This window comes from Phallusia mammillata, chromosome 1, assembly GCF_965637545.1.
Source record: "Phallusia mammillata chromosome 1, kaPhaMamm4.hap1.1, whole genome shotgun sequence".
Taxonomy (NCBI): domain Eukaryota; kingdom Metazoa; phylum Chordata; class Ascidiacea; order Phlebobranchia; family Ascidiidae; genus Phallusia; species Phallusia mammillata.
Window position 1 is genome coordinate 30752060 of NC_137252.1, and position 20190 is coordinate 30772249.

Here is a 20190-nt window from a genome sequence, read left to right on the forward strand (position 1 = left end):
CTGATTTGACAATAAGTACGGAATATGGGTGCTATGTTTTAATGTAAAAGTGTTTGGATGAATAATGTGGACAGTGGCAAAACAACTATAGCACAGCTATTATAGTTGTACAGCACTATGAGACACGCAAACCATTTCTTTGGTCCGGTACAATTTGCTGCATTAACATCGTGCGACGCGAGATCAGCGCTAACGACCATCAAACAACATAATTGCCAAACATTTTGCAGAACACCAATACCAATAAGATTACCGATTTTAAGGTAGTCTTGGTTTAAAGACGATTCAAACACACACACACGAATATGCTGTAGCCTAGGCTATTTCCCAAAACTCACATGAACCGCTTTGAAAACGAGCGAAACGTTAATGCCATTCACCAGAGTTCGGCAATTGGTGACTAAAAAGATACACGTTTAGCTGTAACTCATTTGCGTGTACCAAAATTACGCCTAAAAATAGCAGAAAACAACCAAGCATTTCGGATCGAACAGCCAATTCTTCATGTCTAGGCCTACTCGTGCCGTCTGTTCGTGAAGTAAAATCGATATGTTGTGTTTACACGTGGACTGGGGCCGAGATAATTCTGTTGTCTGTTTTCTGCGTGCTTTTAAACGTGTGTTTCTCGGTCCTCTTTTTGCACCCCCTTAAATGCTTGATAAAAACTCCTATTAGTGGTAAATTTGCCTATATTGGTCGTTGAAAGAAGTTCTATCAAATCAAATCACCAGTGCTAAACGTGCCAGACTTCAAACAGGGCAGAGATTAAAGCAGAAAGTCCACTAAAAAATGACCGTACGGTGTCGCCAGCACATCACACCTACGGTCGAATTGTGACGTCATTGCGCTGTGACGCGAAAACACGACAAGCCGGGGGTCTGCGTCTGCGGCAATCGAGACAGAAGACAAAAACGGCTCGAGGAGACACGAGTGCTTAGCTGGCGAATCTTGTTGTTGTTTACCCGCACCTGAATATTACACTCGGGATTTAACCTACTGAGGCAGCTGTGGGACAACTGCAAGCAATTATACGGACTTTTTGCACTGTTGTTTTTGTAACACGGATATTCGAATTTGGATTTACTTTTTGCTTGCCCACTATGGCGGAAGGAATATGTAAGACGCTGTATTCATATAATGGTGCCGGTGGCGGAGAAGTAAGTTGTAAACCTGTCATAGCCAGCTTTGTATCAATCGCTTAAATTAGTTTGCAACAATATGCCACAAAATTAAATTGTTAACTTCTTTCAAACAAAGCACGTTGCACATGTTGGTCCAAAGCAAATGAAGCACACGTTGCACATTACAGTACGTTACATTTTGTGATTTGTTTGTGAAATTACTAGAAATTGCAATACAAGTGTCTAATTAAACAACCACCGTTTCTTAGTTATACAATTGTTGTGATTTTACAGAATTGTATACAAGTATACTTGTGCGCAACTATAATTGACATCGTTGGCATAACACATGTCTTGGTCCCTGTGGAAAATAAAACACTTGCTCTCTTCTCAGATTACAACATTAACCTTTGATGCTGGTGAAGCCATCCAGATTTTGTATTCTGGTGACGAAGGATGGTGGGAAGGAGAAATAAATGGAAGAAGAGGATGGTTCCCTGCATCATATGTCACCAAAGTACAGGTACGACATGTTGTGCCAAATATCGTATGGTGGTATATGGATTACAATTGAAGTCATAAACCAAATGCTGATTTTTGCGGTTGTTTTCTATAAGATTAACTTGGTAAACAACAAAACATGTATTTAAAGTCTTAAAGATAAGGCATATCTCCAATATTGTGTCTGTTTGTGGTAAATAAAAGCCGCTGATTGTACACAAGCAAAATACATTAAAAGCTTTGTCTAGTTGTTTGTGTGTCCAAGTAGTTTTGTCGCAAAATATAAGGTGTGCAGGTTTATTGCGAATATTATGTAAATTTGGGAAATGTTAAACTTCCCAAAGCTGAAAATACAGCTAGAGTATGTTTGTCTGTCCTGTGTTAACAGAAAGATTCCATTAAATATACCAAGTTTATTGTGTCATGTTGAAGGAATGAGTAACCAAATATTTGTTTGAAGGAATCCGAAGTATCATCAACCACATCAGATGAATGGAATGAAGTGAAAACGCCAACTGGAGAAATTTACTATGTCAATACAAGAACAAATAGTATGTCTTTTACTGTTACACAGACTTATATTCATAGAAATTGGAATGCTTTTATTATTATGATCCCCTGAACAGTGTGCAAAATTGGCAGAAAAGCATTTCCTTGTAGTGGCGTGATAACTTGCTTAATGTACCCGATTGTGGGAAGTAAAACATATTTAGCTAGCAGTGGTATGACTCAAGCAGTTCAAAATATAAACTCATTTTCCTTTACTGTTTTAAACAGAAAGTTCGTGGGAATTACCAGATGGAATAAGTAGCGGCGATGAAGCAACAAAGCCAAACGCAACAGGTTTGTATGAATAATAGGTCTACTTACAGGAAGCGATTAAGGAAGTATCTTTGGCATATTCATGAATTGCTCAATACAAATTGCTTACTAGAAACGCTTTTCGGTTTCGGATAAAGCTATGTTTTTGGTTTCCAGGGCCACCTGGACTTACCCTTGAATTGACACCAGACTATAAAGACAGCAAAGAAAATATTAAGGTACAATGGGACCTAGTATGGTTAGATGTGTAACCTATATGTAATAAATCTGTAGTATACCTGTTTAATCTGCTAAACTAAAACTTTAAAACAACTGTTCATCAAAACATTGAGTGCTGTTGTAAAAAAAAATGTAAGTCACATTTTAAGTAGGAAACACTATTGTTAGTGAAAGCATTCTTAATTTATTTTCCACTGCACCAAACATTTAGCACACTTAACTTATTGCTGTACAGCCGAACTCCAAGCCTATATTATCGTCCTCTGAGCCGACCACACCACAGCAAAACAAGCTAACTATACAGCTCACAGCGCAATCCAATTCTCAACCAACGACGCCCATGCCAAAGTCGCCTTCACCAAACCTTAGCTCACCCAGACCGACGACTCCTAATACTCCACAGTCGAATGGGCACAGCCCAAAACCACAGATAAGGATAGTAAGTGCTTAGTCTTGCTTGTCTTCCGTATGTTTGCTTGGTGCCAGATCAGCACACACAAACATATATGTCATGTAGCAAAGGTCTTTTGTTGGACAATATTGTTGCCTTTGCTGGTATGCAACAAAAGGTAATATTTTTTAGGCATTTTCAAAACATATCATAGTCAAATTATCTTTTTTGTAAACATATTAAAACAGAGCAAAACCATTCACTTTAGCATACATACTTTTTTGGTTTTCACTTTTAAAACAACAATCTGTTTATTGGCATGTTATTGCCAGTTTAAGACCCCAGGCTACCTTTACAGTGTATAATTGCTTTTAATTGAATTTTGTCATTTACTTGCAGCATAATGGAATCTCGTACCCCACAGATAAGGAAGCAAAAGAACAAAGTTTGTTGCAGCCAGGAAAATTCAGCTATTGTGACTACTTTTGGGTAAGAATGGTAATGAGATACTTCCTGCTATCCTGTTTGAATTGAGGCCAAAAGTTTAATCCTCACGTACACTGCAAATTCTTCTGCACGATTTTGCATGTCACTTTAAAAACCTATCCATCATTCTTTGTTTTTATTGTGTCCCAAAACCTTGTGTTTTGATTTCCTTAAAATTCATGTACTAGTTTGTTGATGAATATGACCTGTAACATTATTGTAAATTTTTATGGTGTATCAGCTAAAACACAATCTAGTAGAACTACTTTGTGTTTAACTCAAATCTATTTCTTTGTCTTTGTTTTTTGTCTATAAAAAGGCAACCATGATTAGGTGCAATGGAAGTATTTTCTATGATGTGTTTTCTATTGTATACATATTAAATTAAAAGCAGTCATAGAAAACAAAAGGACCAAATGGTGCACTGTAGGTATAATCTAATACACTTAAAGAATATGTTATAGCATGTTACCTCTTTAACAAGAAATCTGCATTTTAGTCTGACCGAGTGGAAAATCACAGTTTCCAAAGTGGATTTTATGTTCTCTATCAGAAGATGCTTGCCGGCAAGCAAATGTGCAAAGAGATGAGCGATCTTTTTAAAGCCAGGTACGTTCTTAAATATAGCCCAATTGTCCTATGCTTGTCTGCCAACAACGTGCCCCACTACGTACACAAACTAACAACAGCACAACAATGAACGACAGTCAATGGGGTCTTTACTGTGTCACACCATCAAAGTTTTGCTGTAGCTTTAGTAAACAGTAGTAGAAATAGCTCAATTTCGCTTCGTATCATATCACATTGCATACTGATATATATCTATATACAAATATTGTTGATTATCAATTGTTGTAATGTTTTTACCTGTCTATCAATTTCAATGCATGCAGTAATGTAATCAGTATATATGTGTCAATCATTATACGCCAAGCCCATTGAATGTTCATTATGGTAGTAAATATGTGGTGTGCTTTTAATTGTTTTCACGACCGCCGTAACGATATTGCTGTTTATGTAAATGTGGATGTTGTCCACCAATAATTGTGATGTATTTTATTATAGGGAAGCATTAGAAGTACAGTATGCGAAAGGACTCACTTCAATTGCTAACAGCATGCATGCTGCACAGGAAGGAGGGTAGGTACTTATTAAATAGTTTGTGTGGCGAACTGATGCTTTATAACTGGTTGGATTTTTTTGCGTTTAATTGCAGCTAACATAGATGAAATTTCACAATCGTATTTGTAAAATATTTTTTATTTTGTTGTACTTTATGTACTTTTTGTTGTATTCATGCAAATGATGATTTGGTAGAAATTGACTACAATAATTTGTGTGCTATACACTTTTAGTTGTTATGGGTCTCTTTCTGAACGGGTACACTTGTTTTTATTCATGTTAGTTTACATTTGGTAGATAACGTCTTCAAAATGTAAAATTACCTGCATTCATTCACGTGCTATGCTTTTAGTTTTTGTGGGTTTCTTTGTAAAAGAGTATACCTGTGTCGCATGTTTGTTAATTGGTAGATAACGAATTCTTAAAATGTCTTACTAATTTATAAACAACTATTGGCCACAAATAAAAAAAATTAGCTAATAATACAATTGCCACATCATAGTGTATGACGTTGATGTATGGTCATCTCCAATTGACAAAGTTTAAATACGTATGTGTATCAGAAACACAAAAATGCTTATGTTTGAAAACGGCGGTTACTGCTATTATGACTAGCACGCGTACTTCACCATTTGTTTAACGCACTTGACAAAAACAAAATCACCTGGTTGACTAAATCGATGATGTCATCAAGCACGTGACTCATGGTAGTAAAGCACGCAAGTCGATTTTTGCTGCTCAGCTTCATTTCTCAGTCGACTTACCTCTGTAATTACATAATAGCGGAGTTGGTCCTATAAACGTACATAAATGGTGTTTGTCGAGCAAAAGGCCGCCAGTGTGCTCAGATATCGGTTAACGACCCCTTTAAACGTGCCTCGCCCGTTTTTGAAGCTTTCCAAAGCGCTGTTACTTCAATATTTGCCGAGATGTTCGCTTGTACAATGGTTCACGTAGGTTCTTGTTTCGTGAAAGTACATACATCGTGCTCTATAAAACTGTCACTGGAATTGAGTGCCCGATAGTTGTTTATTGACATTGCGTAGTGCAGTGTTATGGAGCTCGCTTCAAACTTTATTGGATATGCCTTGAAATATTTTACACGCTTTGATGGTCGGTTTCGTCTGAATAATGCCTCGATTCAGTAATTTTGTACTTTGGCTACAAATTGATATTGAAATGCCATTTTGAACTGATTGTTTACTGTTCGACAATAACAGACCAAACCTTATAATTAACAAAATACTTTGTAAACTGGGTTACAGTATGTATATACAAGTGCTAAATTGTTAAACTTTTAAGTCAAAGCAGGGCGTTACGACTTTTTAGTGTGTTCTAAGATGTTGGGTTGCCTTAAATATCATAGGTAAACCAGGACACTACTATTCCTGTGGTTTAACCTGGTGGTTCCCAACCGGGGAGAAATTTTGAAACTTGAGGGGAGGAATTTACTTTTTTAAATTTTTACATGTGGTTTGTAAACAGACACTTAAACTCTGGGAATATAACCTGTGAAGTTGACACAACGCCCAATTTTAAATGATCTTTGTATGGTTTAGCATCTACTATAGCTATTAGGGAGGAACGAAAATGTTTAGAACTGTTAAGGGAGAAATTCGTCGAAAAAGGTTGGGAACAAATGGTTTAACCGGAGTAACATTACTATACGTTTTCAACGCACCCGTAGCAAAACTTCAAGGCCTAGAGATTACACACGTTATGTTAACGAACTCCAAATTCCTAACAAGCTACGTTTTGTCACAGCACATTGGGAGAAACATGGAAACAAGTGAAAGAAGCAGCCCTGCAGGAGGCCAAGCTGCACCAGGAATTCGCTAACAAGGTAGGCCAGACTAGGCAAAGACGCGATAGGCTTAAAAGGAAGGGTTGTTTTCACATGCTACGTTGCCACAAAACACCTCACGTACGTCACTGCCTTTTAGGACTCGCTTTTAGATTTAAAAGTTGCTTGTTCAATACACTACGACCATTATGTACACATTTTTAGGTTTCAATTTGTAGACTTTCTTTGATTTGAAAGTGCAAGCCAATACTTGTTGTGCAAACTTTAGGAAAATGCATAAAAATGATTGTATGTAAACACAAAATGCTCTATACATGCGTAAGAATTGGTTTGTATTTTCTTATTGCGGCATTTATGTTTAACCAACAGAACATATTTTAACGTAATTGGCCCTTTGTGGTAAACAAATATATAAAGTTAGGTGTTAAGGCCATAGTCCAATTGTTGTCAAATTAATTGGGCCCAGGTTTGAATTTGTTTTTAAACCTAAATATGGGCGTTTAATCATTATGTTTTCCTACTACAGCCAAAGATGTGAAAAGCTTAGGACTGAAAGTTAGTATAAAACATGTAAATGATGACTATGCCACTATGATATACATTATTTTATTGTGTAGATATCGTGTACCCCGTAGTCTCAGGACTTATGTTGGGGAAACTATGCCATGGTTATTACACGAAACTCGTTTACTAACAAGCCCTTAAGATTTACCAGTTTCGTGCTACTGTCTTTTCTACATACTCATTTTCTGTTACTTGATAGTTACCATGAGTTGCCTTCAGGGCATAGACTTGTTCTACCAAACTTACATCGAACTTATTCGACTTTTGCGGGTCTCCAAATCTAACAACTCAATGTCGGGGTGGTGGTTTCAAATCCCGGCAGGGGTGTGCAAATTGAGAAAAATTATAAGACTGTACAATGCATGCGCAACTAAAGCTGCAAATTACGACTAATGGAAAACGTTGTTAGGCTAAGAAAATATGACGTTTCCTATTAAATAGGTCAAATCTTTAAATTTTCGTACTTTAATTAATAAAAATGTGTTTTTTAAGTCTACTGAAGTAAATTTAAAGTAAACTGACACTTTTGTTTTGCAAGAAAACAACCTTAATTTTGTGAAAAGATAGTTTCTACGAATGGACATTAAACGGCGTTTTATCTGGTCTGATTTGCCATACTGAGCACGTTTTGAGAAACAATTCTCAAATTCCGCACAGTTTAACGCATTTCCAATTTAGTGTTTCTCCTTTGTTAGTTCCTCCCCATTGGGAAGGAAGTTACGGCTTTGTATTGGAATATTGAATTCGCGTGGGCAGAAATATTTGGTGAGAATTCCAAAGTTCATGTACAAGAATTCCGTAAACTGAATTTGCGTGACATATGAGAAATACGACTTGCATTGGTATCTGTGTCTGTAGTTGGCCTGAGCTTTTGGGATCGTGATTAGGCTTCAGTTTGAACACAACGGGAACGGTTTGTTTTCAAAAACATTTTTAGGGCCTGTACTTTCGGGTTCGGGTCCGGATTTCAGGCCTGTACAACTATGCTCTACGTTGTGCAATAAGCATCGTTTAAGTATGATAAGATTGCATTGGTTATACCATTTTACTCCCCTAAACAAATCACATATTTCGTGTTTGTATAAGTCCATTTCACGTATATACAAAGCAAGATAAAATGTTACATAGATAGTTATTCCTCTGACTTTATAACGAACCGAATACCAGGAAAGACAAGCTGTGGGAAAACACATAGTTGCGGGCGTTGTGCTCTAAAATTTTAATTAGCAATAACGGAAGTTATCTTTATGCTCAAACGGGCTTCGGCGCTTGATTTATGCATACAGTAAAGCCTAGAAATATATACCACGTTGTATAGAGCTACTTTCGGTGGAAACCCTCCCTCGTGATGTTTATGCATGACGCCCTGACGTCATATTCATTGTATAAATGATTGTATTTTTTTGCGTGCTAGGCGTAATCACCTATTAACGCAATTTTAGTGTAACAAACATGCCGGACGTAAATTTTTATTAACGATCGTTAAGACCAAACCGTGTTTTTCGACTTATTAGGACACGAAAGTTTTGTTACAATATTGTTTAACACAGATATGCGTACCCGGTATACAAGTTCTTGAAAACAAACAGCAACTAGTATTTTGTTTAGCATTACACCAGTTGAATGACAAATTTGTTAAACCCGGTTTGTACATTATAAATGTATTTAATACTCGCATTCTATTGTGACAAAACATGACTGCGAGTTATATTTAAAACTTTTCAAATAGAAAACAAATATACTTTAAAAGCGACATGCTTTATTATTCAAACGTTTCGGCAAACGCTCATGCCATCGTCAGTGATATGAAGAAGTCAATTTAGCTGTAAAGTGCCATTAAATGTATCACAACAGCACAGGTATGCTTTAAAATTAAATGCATTGGCGTTCAAAACCAAAACTAACAGTAAACAACTTTCACCCACACACGCTTTAAGTAATTGGAGTAAAAGGCCTCAGATGTCAGGTCTACAAGACAGATTGTTCCAAACGGACCTAAAACCACGTTTTCAACACCTTTTACGGACAAATTCGATTCAAAAAACGATCGTGTTGCAAACGATCACAAAACATCTTCGCTCGTTTGGACACGGTTTAATGCACACGCGTGACGTTGTTTTCTGCTTGTTCAGTTGCGCAGCGAAGTGGAACGGCCGCTTCAAGATCAGAAGGAGGAAGCGAAAAAAGATTTAAAGAAGCTTTCGGCGGGAATGAGTGACATAAGGAAGCAAGTCCACATTAAGTAAGTTTTTTGCGCTTCCCATTATCAATTTAGGACAATATCATGCTTTTTGCAAAGTCGTGATAGAAAAATAGAAGTATTTATTTTGGGTGCAACATGTTTTTCTTTTGAATTTTATGTTACCATTAGAAATTATGCAACCACTGCCCAAAACCAGTCTTGTGATCAAATGGTTAAAACTAGGACATGTTTGAGGCGTTTTTACAACTCATTTTGTCACCACTAGGAATATACAGAATTTTTCTGTTTTCACTCATAAATTGGCTTGTATTCCAAATGTTTTTTTTTTAGGTAATCATGCTTCCGTTTTGTTTTCGACATAGTTTCTGTTTGGTCATTTTGGTTCATCATTTTATTGTCCCAAGTTTGCACATGTTCTATTTTACATGACACATATTTAACACTTGAACGTTTTTTTTCTGTGAAAACGATTTCTTAAGCAGCTTCTCTAGAGTTTTAAATCGATTTTAGGCAAGACTCGAAAAAGAAAAAAAAATCAGTTCCAAATTGTAAGCTTCCGTGAAATATCTAGTTGTGTAATCAAACATGAATTCTGTCGTTTAAGCGGTTTTAAAGTAATTGCATCCGATCCGGGTAAAGTGGCTGACAATAAATTTTTGCTGATCGGGTGTTCCTGCAATGTAGCGTGCAGAGTAGCGTGCAACGTACGACTCGTTTGTGCGTTAGTCAGCACAACCAAGTTCGTTTCATAAATTTGTGGCTTGTAAGGGATTTTTAATGATGTTTTAACGTGATTGGGTGATTTGTGTGCTTTAGACTTTGAAAATTTGCACTCAAATTTACACGCAGCTGTGATATTTTGGTGTTATGGTTATCATACTTTTTGGACCGGGTTTCGGTACTTTCGGGTTCTTACAATTCTGAACACAACACGTTTAACCCGTTTTGTGCGCTGAATGCTGCGCAACAGGTCAGTTTTTAAGAACAATGGTTGAAAAGTAGCTTGTTTAAAAACTATAAGCTTCGAAAGATATCGTATATGTAAACACTATAGTGAATACAGTTTATTGCAAACGTTGCAATAACCAACCTTGCACTGTTGATAACAAGTAACAAAGCGGTTTTGGAAACGTATGCAAAAATAGTTTTTGCTCTGCAAGTGGTCTGGCAGTCTTGTCCATCAAATTGCCAAATATAAGTTTTAAAACTGTGCGAAGGTATTTTTTCCACACAGATATAATCTTTAATAAGTAGCGTTACTAATCACGTCATCAGGTTTTTTTTAAGGTTTGGTTTGGGTGACCGCTAAGTAGTTTTAAGAGACCGCAAGTGTTTCATTTAAATACCAAAAAATAGCCATATTTGCTTAAACGAATTATTTATTAGGCTACTGGCAAATTTTGGGAAACCGCTGTAGAAATTTGGGGGACCGAAACGGTCCACTGCACGTCATATTGTTATATCGTATTTATATATTTCTAACAACTCTCTACATAAAAGACAGTTTGTGTCCTTCATAAAATGTCAAATTTAACTCCATAATATATAACCCGACTTGGCGAATTTGATTTTTTTCGCGCTGACAAATCTGTAACCAGTAACTTTACTGTTCTAGTCACCTTTGAAATAGTAAAATATCTATGCCCAAAAAGGCCGCAATTACATCTGTTTTACGTTCGTAACATTGCGAAGGTATTTTTTCAACACTAAGCACTAACCAGATAGCTTTCATATTCACGTCATATTTTGATTGCGTATTTATAACCAAAAAGGCGACTTGAACCCGCAAAAACATCTATTTCACGTTCTTGGCCTCGCATTTTTGTCATGTTCAGTAATCGGGTAAGTTCACAGTTGATCTGGAGGTCGAGTTATGTCTGGGGCGTGCATCAGAATGCCAATGTCCACCGTTGCAACCCGATAATGTCACGTTTTACGTCAAAGAGCGTGATTTACCTACTGTCGAACGGCAAATGACCTTTGATTTGTTGCATAAAGCTAAAAAGTTTGACAAGTTTTAAATATTGAAACCACAAGCATAAAAATCTTAGCAAAGCCGAACTGATAAATGCCTTTGGTGACATTTTGATTCGCTGCGTTAAAAATTGCTGCATAAATTGAAAATATCCATATTAGAAAAAATAACGTCCTGATTTAGTATAACACCTGTTTTGGCCTTTGATTTATCGCGTATAGCTTTTTGCATTGAAATACTAACAAAAACAATTCCCAAATAATAAGTACAGAATAGCTTAAAATACATACAAGGGTTTCGACAACGTTTCTTAACGTAAACGCTTGAGGCCACACCCGAGAATACAATTTTAAATAAAAACAACGTAATTGTTTCTTCCACCGACGTCACAATTACTATCAGCGGCAACGGAGTCATTCACTTGTGACAGTGGACTATTATTAATGATTCCTAAACACACTCCGCCAGACCTATGTTTGGCGGCCAAACCGAAGTGCTTGCGCAACATTGGTTATTTTTAAACTCCGATCACACATAGGGTTTAGGCTTAAAAGAATGGTCTTCTTTCGTTAGTCTAACCAAGTGATGTAATGTATACCCAATTGTCCAGCATTTTTGTTTGCGAAATGCACTTTGAATTTTTTAGAGAGGGTCACTATAAACAGTTTCTTGTCTAATTTGTTGAGCTATAGTGTTATACGAGGATATACGTTCGATTTTCGTTTTCTATAGCTGGTTGGGTTTAAACGGAAACGAAAAATCCCCTACTACACTTTCGCAGTAATGACGTTAAAGTTGTTTCGATTTCGTTCAAAATGTGTTGTTCCGTACGCGCCACACAAAGAAAACAGGTCACACAAAATATTGTTGTTGCAGAAACCGTTTAACGTAGTTTTGATATGTACATAAAATATGTGCAAACGCATATCAATTACAAGGGTCTACCACACTCACGAAAGCCTTTGTGATTTAATGTATTACGGCAATCACGGGAGTAACTGCATGTGGCCCATCATAACACGTATAAGTATGCCGAAACGTTTAAATAATAAAGAATGTCGCTTTTTACGTCTTTTTGGGAAATTATTTTCCTCATTAAACTCTAATCACCTTTTCGTAACTTTGGTAGCAAAAAGCAGTAATAAAACCGTCTGGGTGGGAGTGATTTGTTGTCTATTAATCAATTTTTCTAAAAAAATCGGTTTTTGTTTTTTCGCCACTAAAAACAAATGCATCAACCTGCCAACCTTCGATTTCTGTTGCGTCATGAAATCGGCCAAAGTTTGACGTTCCCTTGAGCAACGCCACACACACATATACAGTTGAATCTTTGTTTACAGTTCTGAGCATACGTCAAACCGCGATTCTTACGTCACAGACGGCTGCGCTTCACTGAAAGTGACTTTCTCCCCACTGTATAGGAAAGTTATTGTCGCAAGCGACCCGCGTCTAATACTGATGACGCATTTTTACCGATAAGACCGTTTTTCTGTTTAAATACTCGTAAATCCCGCCACAAGACGAGTTTGCATTGCCTTGATTAGTTTTTGTAATGAGAAGGGCAGGTTGAAACGAGTTGGTTGTAAAATTGAAACGCCCATAAAGCTTGCTTTAACGGCCTTTTCGTAAGTTTATGTAGGATATGTGGTCCATTAATGCCGTGAAAAAGGTATATGTTGCCCGTAAGTTTATTGTTTCCACTAAGCTGCGCAAGACAAATGTATGTTGAGCATCAATGTGAACTTGAAACAAGTAAGCTACAGGCATAATGTATAAACGAGTATTGCTCATCCAGCAGTTTTATAAATAATTCACTGGGCAACAAAAAAATATTTTTTCACTGGTGTCTGTAATGTTTTAACTGATTTTGACTAATTCTAGTGCCCTGATTTCAAAAATGCAATCGGTTTATCTGTATCACGTCTAGTTTTCCTGTTATGGTACACCCTTGTTTGAAAAACAATCCATATGTATACACTATAGGGAAACTGGTTTTGAGTATTTTATTTGGAATTATCGTTATTGCAAGAACAAAATTTCGAATTTAATTTTAAATGTAACAGATGGACACTCCTAACAAACAAAATTCAACAAAAAAAATGTTTCAAATTTGTAAGTTATCAGGTATAGGCCTACACATGTACTCTGGTAACTTTCGGAACTGAGTGGCAGCAATATCGTCCCGTTTAATTGACCAACAGCAGTTAGCCAGGACCACATTATTCCCTCTTCCCTGACACGTTTCGTTTTACTGATATCCTGTTGGAACCTTTCAGCTTAATTCTCACCATTTATATCCCCTACGTTTTAAGGAAAGTGTAGCTTCATACTCATTTTTGTGCCAAATTTTTCAGACCGCTTAATAACTTAGTTATGTACTCTTTCTAATAATTTCAGTCCCTTTCTACTGTTTTTGTCCATTACGGCAATATTCCAATCAACATTAGGTAAGTGGGGTCCATTGCTTGTCCTAAACCCCTAAAGCCACTTTGAAGTGTGCAAGATATGCACATTTGATACAGATATATATATTTTTTAGTTATGTTGTATGGATATTCACCAGTAATGTAGCATAAAACATCTTGTTATTTCATGCAACACCTTATAGATGACCTAGCCACTATTAATTCTAGTTTACCACCTTACTTTACTAGTCTGAAAATCACTCCATAAAACACGTATAGTTTAAAGTTACCGTTAGCCTGCACCAATCATTTTTAGACAGAGCATAAGCATAGAACGGATATTCATGCCATGAAACTGACTGCACTGTAGGAAATTGATGTGTATAATGTAACAAAACATTAGCAAACACACAAAAGCGTGATTTCAAAGTCATTGAATCAATATGGTCATAAATTTTGATTTTGTAAATAACTTAAAAAGTTGACCTGATTAAAGAAAACCGTAATGATTTTTGAAATCAGCACCCCAAAATTAGTCAATATCAGTTTTAACATTAAAGACACCAAAAATTGTGCTGGCCAGTCTATCGACGTTACGATACGTGAACTTTAAATGTAGTGCATATCTAATGATGTGTACACTTGGTGTTCAGTTACCTCAGGAAACTTGTGTGTACTAAAGACACACGGAAATTGTATTGAACATTGGTCCACACCGAAACTACCATGTTAACAATACAACTTATAACCTAACCTTCTCATTTTTATCTGCTTTTTGCACCTATAATGCATATTTTTCAGTTCTTTAAAGACTTAAACGTGACGATTTATACACGGTCTTAATCTGTTTAAATTTCAAATTTTACATATTTGGTGTGTATTTGGCTTAATAATGTGATTTGATTTCAGGTATCAAGGGGCAGAACGGGCCAAGCAACTTCTTCTCGAACGGGGTCGTGACCTTGAAATGAAAATGAATTCCCCTAAACACGTAAGCTACATTTTCTTGTACAAATAGGCAGCTAGCTGAGAAGGGAAATTGAAACTTCCGTTCATTTAGCAAAAACATTCTAACTATTGAGTTGCCATCGGCTGTTATGTGGATTCAACAAAACGCTTTCGATAAAATAATAAACGCCCTCGGCGGCATGTTTAGTTATTTATTGCCGTTCAAATTCTCCCTTGCTCCGAGCCTACTGCGTACAGAAGAATTTCCACCAATGTTTAAACCAACACAGTTTTTTCGTAAAACTTGGTAAATTAGTCATGCGGATTACGGTTTTCTCGACGTTTTGAAATTTGAACTTCGTTAAAAAGTGTGATATTGTTAACATAAGTTGCAAGGTCCAAAACGTTTACTAAAACGTTTTAAAGAGGTTCTAGAACAAGATTTTATATCACTTTACGACTTATGTAAAAAAACGACAAAATATTTAAATACTTAGCCAGGTTTTTAAAAAATCGAAAACGGCTGTTACGGGTGACTGCGCAAAGCGGGTTCGAAACGGCGTATTTGGGGTTACTTTCAGTCACATATGATATGACCTATTATGCTATATTATTTTATTACAGACCAAAGAAGACGTGAACAAAGCCAAGAAGAAGTCCATCAAACAAGGTAATTCGCGGTAACAGATTATTGCGGGCTAAACCATAGGACCCTGACGTCACGCGGGGTTACCTGCGGTCAAGTGTCACGTGGTACATCAGGTGCACTAGCCGTAGCAGGTCGTGCTTTGCCAAAGTGGGTAACGACTTCCAAACGACCCGAATGTCGATTGGCAAATGAGCGACGGAGTGTATTAATTAGTGCGCGTTGGACATTCTGCGGCTTCTGAATGTTCATTAATGGTTGTAACGCCAGGTACTATTTTGTATTCACCTATTGATATTGCAAGCGTTAGTCATATAAGTAGGTTTAAAAGGCGTTGTGACTGGTTTTGTATTTGAATGATGTTGTCTAAAAGCAACATATATTGAGTCATCAACCGTAATCGTATGATTTCAAAACCAAAAGCACCGTTTTTCGCATTCCATTTATTCAAAAAGTGTTGTGTCTTGCATTGTGAACTTAGGTTTAACATTTCAAAACACTCTATACTAGTTGTGTTAAAGACAATACTTGGTTATGCTTGTTCCTAGTAATAAGCGTAGCATGGATAGTCTTTCAGCCATAATAATGCCTTTGCCCAACAACTTAATACACTTTCGTATCCTCAAATACACTCCAGTTTGGTTCAAGAGTAATTTAAAAGTGCAAATTTTTCGAAAACAATTGCATTTTACTTAAAAATTGCATGATATATATATCAGTTGATAGATCCTAGTGGAAAAAGAGTGAAATTTCGTGTGTTGAAACCGATTTTCTGTGCAGCTGAAGAACTAACTCATGCCGTGGAAGCTTACAACCAAACTCGACAACACTGGTTTGAAGAGATGGTCACGTCATCACTCGTCCTAGAGCGCCATGAGGTGGCCAGGATCGAGTCAGTAAAGTCGGTATTGGCCCACTATGCGAAACTGCTCCAAGACAGTGCCACGAAACGGCACCAGGTAATTTCCACAAGAAAAGTAAAGTTTATTTGAAGTAAGGCGTGTAACCCATATTCATCATAAGAAACCTGGCAAAAATACCATTTTTCAGGAAGCAAACCTCATGGCGCAAGTGTTTGCCAGATTTGTTTCCCTTTTGTGCCCTATTGGAGTTTCATATACCCATCCAATGAAGTAATAGGCGCTTGCCCGTGTGGTGACCAAATCTTGTACCCGTCTGACTGTTACCGATCAGACTCCTACGTCAGTTGTGTATCCCTTGGGACTGAAGCCGCTTAAAAGCTGGCCAGCTCCACTAGACGTTGCGTAAACCGCTTGCGTAAGCAGGTCCATGTTGCACAATGCCAACCTTGCTATTTGAAAAATCGGAAAGGTCGATCCCGCTCGACTTTGGCACTGCGCATCCTGCAGCGCAATTAGGCCGTCACGGTCCGGCTGAGCGCTGACGTCACATTTGTGAATCTACGTCACGTGTGTGATGTTATTGTGTTAAAGTTGAAATGTTTGATAAGCTTCGTACATAGTTTTAACGGGCAAATGTAAAAAATGGTTTAAACATAATTGGGAAATTAAGAAAGTAATAGTTTATCTGTTATCATTTTAATTGCGAAATAATAGTCGTTTCTGCAAGGATTTTCCGAATGTGATCAATTTTTCACAATTTGCGACCAGAAAAAGTCATAATCTTTGCGACTCCAAAAAATCACTAATTCACGTTTTGCACACTTCAATACAGGAAACTTCAACTTTAAATGTGATAAATTTTGCACAAGTTGAAATCATATAATATTTGCGACCCAAAAAATTCAAAAGTTCACGCACGTTTATACAGGGAAATGCAACATTAACTTATCCCAAATCGTCAAGCAATGCAAGGGATTTTCCAGACGTTAGTATTTACCAAATGTCACAAGATTAATACCGTTTTGGAAGTCGACAATGAGAAGTCATACGGCCATTCGGGCACAACTGCTTCATATCATTGCCCATTTTATCCTACGCTTTCCGCTTTGTCGGGGTTTCCAGCCGTTTCCAGATGATTAGCTATCCACGGAAACGGCAACACAGACGTTGTAGGCCGCCCGTTCGTGCCAGATCAGGACATTTGACACATTTTCGACGCATTTATTGATTAAACAGCGTATTTGGCCCAATATGCGTTTTTTTGCGCGCGCCGAGTTATCAGAGGTTTGTGCGTGTTATGAGGCGTTTGGCACATGTGCAAAATTTGGTCGCCGCAGCCCGGCCGGGCTATCTCCCACTATTAACTGTTATTCACAACCAGGCATTGCTTTTCCTTATGTTCGATGCTCTTATACCAAAATCTGTTTAACACTTTAATGATGAAAAAAGTGAAACCAAGTTTAAATTACGACACGGGAATCACCAAAGCTTTTTTTTCTGCAATTTGCGAGTTTCATTACACAAAGGTGCTTTACATTTTGAAGGTGCATTATAATCCAAACGAAATAGCACGTTTCAATTTGAAGATTCAATTATGGAACTAGTTTAATGTGAACCTTTTTTGTGTGATGTAATATTTACTTAAAAACGCCTAATCTCGCACCAAACTTTGTAAGTTGTTCAACGCTTCGTCACATAGTGTTTTTTGGGGTTTTGTCTCTTTACGATTGATTGGTACAGTATTACTTCGCCTAAAACTACGCGTGGTATATGTACAGTTAGGGCCGTATTAAAATAATGGCTTGAGGCGATGTTGGTCTGACGGTGATGTCTTTTTGTGCTCTGCGGCGTCACCCAGCGGCCGAAGCTTATGTGAAGGTTGTTTATATTTTTGCTTGCCTCCTAGAGTAATATTTATTGTCCAGCTTTCCAGCTGATTATAGCGCAGTTCCAAAAACAAATTGATTCGATTTTTTTGACTTAAACCTGAATTGTTTAACCCATGCAAAATTGTAGTTTTACATCAGCGGTTCTCAAACTGGGGTCCGCGGTCCTTTAGGTGTCCGTTAGGCAATTTGGGGGGGGGGCGGCGAGGAGGTTGAAGTAATTCTATAATCTTATTTGGCGTCAGTTTCTGCCACTGAATCTGTTCAAATCAAAGTAGAATTGATAATCGACTGTCTCGATTGCAAAACATTGGTATTTATTGCATGACAAAAAGGCAATTGTTCTCGCGCAATCGTAATGTTTGCGTCTTGTCTGTGATGTCACAACCAGCTTTTGGATCAATGTTATGCGAATTTTTGCATAACATGCTAAAATCCTGCAATCAACTTTCGTTTTTCTGAAATACACATTCAAGCTTGAGGACCGCGAGCCCTCGAAATAATGGCAAAGGGACCGTTTCAGAACCACTGTTCTACGTACTTTACTTATAATGACGTAACATTTGGTTTTCAGACTTGTGACGTCATCGTGCAGCACTTGGCCATCACCGACGCCGACAAGGACAGGGAATTGTGGGTACGGAAAAACGCTACTGGTAAAGTGAAGCCGGTTGACCTTGTGGTATGACCTTGACCACTTGTTGGCGCTTTCGAGACAGAGCGCTGTGCGCCTTTTTCTTTTTTCTCTTTTTTGTGTATTTGTAAAAAAACATCCGCTTGCGGCGCAATTTGTGGACAAAATGCTTCGTTTATGCTTTATTTTATTGTTATGTTTTATTGAGGCTTTGTGGCCATTTACGTTGTCCTATTTTCTGTATCAGACAGCCTGCTTTTTATATTTGTTTATTTTAACGGATTGGTTGTTTTAAACCTAAATTTGCGTTGCAAGACAACCTTAAATTTAACACAATCCAATTTAAGCTAACACGTTTTGTTTCAATCTTCACCTTACTGGTTTCCAAAACTACGTATTATGTTGCAATTTGTATTTTTGTTTCAATGGATCTATTTCAAAGGCCCTTGATGGATAAATATTCAAAAACCGTTGTACGTATACGTTTCGCAATGCAAAGTATCTTTATTCGCCCCCCATTAAAAGTTTCACCGTAGCAATAAGTTGCTCTCATCCAGTATTTTTGTCGCGTTCTGATGAATTTCCGTTGTCGCAAACAGACGCAATGCATTTTTTGTTTTTGTTTATTTTTAAAGCACTATGTGTATTCAATATTTCTTGTATAACTGCGTCGTAAAAACAAACCGTACCACAAAAACTTTCGACGAAATCTAAACACATATGCGCACAATTTAAATGGCTAGTAAAATTGATTATAAGCAAAGTACAGCTACCAAGGGTACTTTGTTAAAGGTAGAGTGTTCTGTACTTGTGGTACTGCCTTTGTTTTCGCAACAAACAACACCAAGCACCTGTGTTACAAGCCACTATAAGTTTAAGTCTATGTACGTTGTACTAAACCTTGAATCACAGGTACACCTTGATTCACACAATCACATAGGCCGTGGAACGACACGGTTTTCATATGAAACCGTGTGTTTGATGACCTGTCAATCATGTCTTGTGTTTATAAAACCGCCTTCGTTGTTATGCACCAGCAACCCCTTTGTGTTGACGTAGCGAGTACGGACTTTTACTATGCGGTACTGTGTATTTTCACCAGAATTTCAGTGCCTTTGTAACCGCCTTAAATTTCACGCGCCGCCTTAAATATTCGCAAAAGATTTTGTTTTAAAATTCGATTTTGTTGCCTTTTTGCGCCTCGTTTTAAGAAATACTCGCATTTACGTGAAGCTTTTTTATCCGGTGCCTTACTATTTCTGATCGTTACGTCACTTCTATTGCGTCACTGCCGCGCCTTTGTGTTCATATCTATTGGCTACGTCACTCGTGCAACACAACTGCAAATTTATGACGTAACGCACTTCGTCCACACAATCTCATCTTCCACTCAGTTACAGGTCGTTACGTCACAACCACGTAAGCATGACGTCATCAACAGGCGTTAATTGTATTTTGATTCTTTTCCTTTGCGAAATAAAATCATCGAAATGGCCACGGTGGATATGACTTGGTTTTTAGGCTCGCGTCGTCGGCCGCCGTTGTCATAGCGACGCGCCAGTTGTCATTGACTTATACCGAGTCACGTGGTGTGCGAGTA

General features: G+C 37.5%; 1 protein-coding gene across 1 annotated transcript; it reads left to right on the forward strand.

Annotated features, from left to right (window-relative positions):
• Positions 1-841: 841 nt before the first annotated feature.
• LOC145209587 (growth arrest-specific protein 7-like) lies at positions 842-20085 on the forward strand. The gene is made up of 15 exons (XM_080079906.1): positions 842-1157; positions 1516-1644; positions 2083-2173; positions 2400-2465; positions 2601-2662; positions 2899-3102; positions 3454-3543; positions 4040-4149; positions 4606-4680; positions 6427-6505; positions 9163-9272; positions 14523-14604; positions 15186-15231; positions 15988-16166; positions 18531-20085. The coding sequence occupies exons 1-15, from the start codon at positions 1101-1103 to the stop codon at positions 18642-18644; spliced, it is 1494 nt and encodes a 497-aa protein (XP_079936032.1). The 5' UTR covers positions 842-1100; the 3' UTR covers positions 18645-20085.
• Positions 20086-20190: the final 105 nt, after the last annotated feature.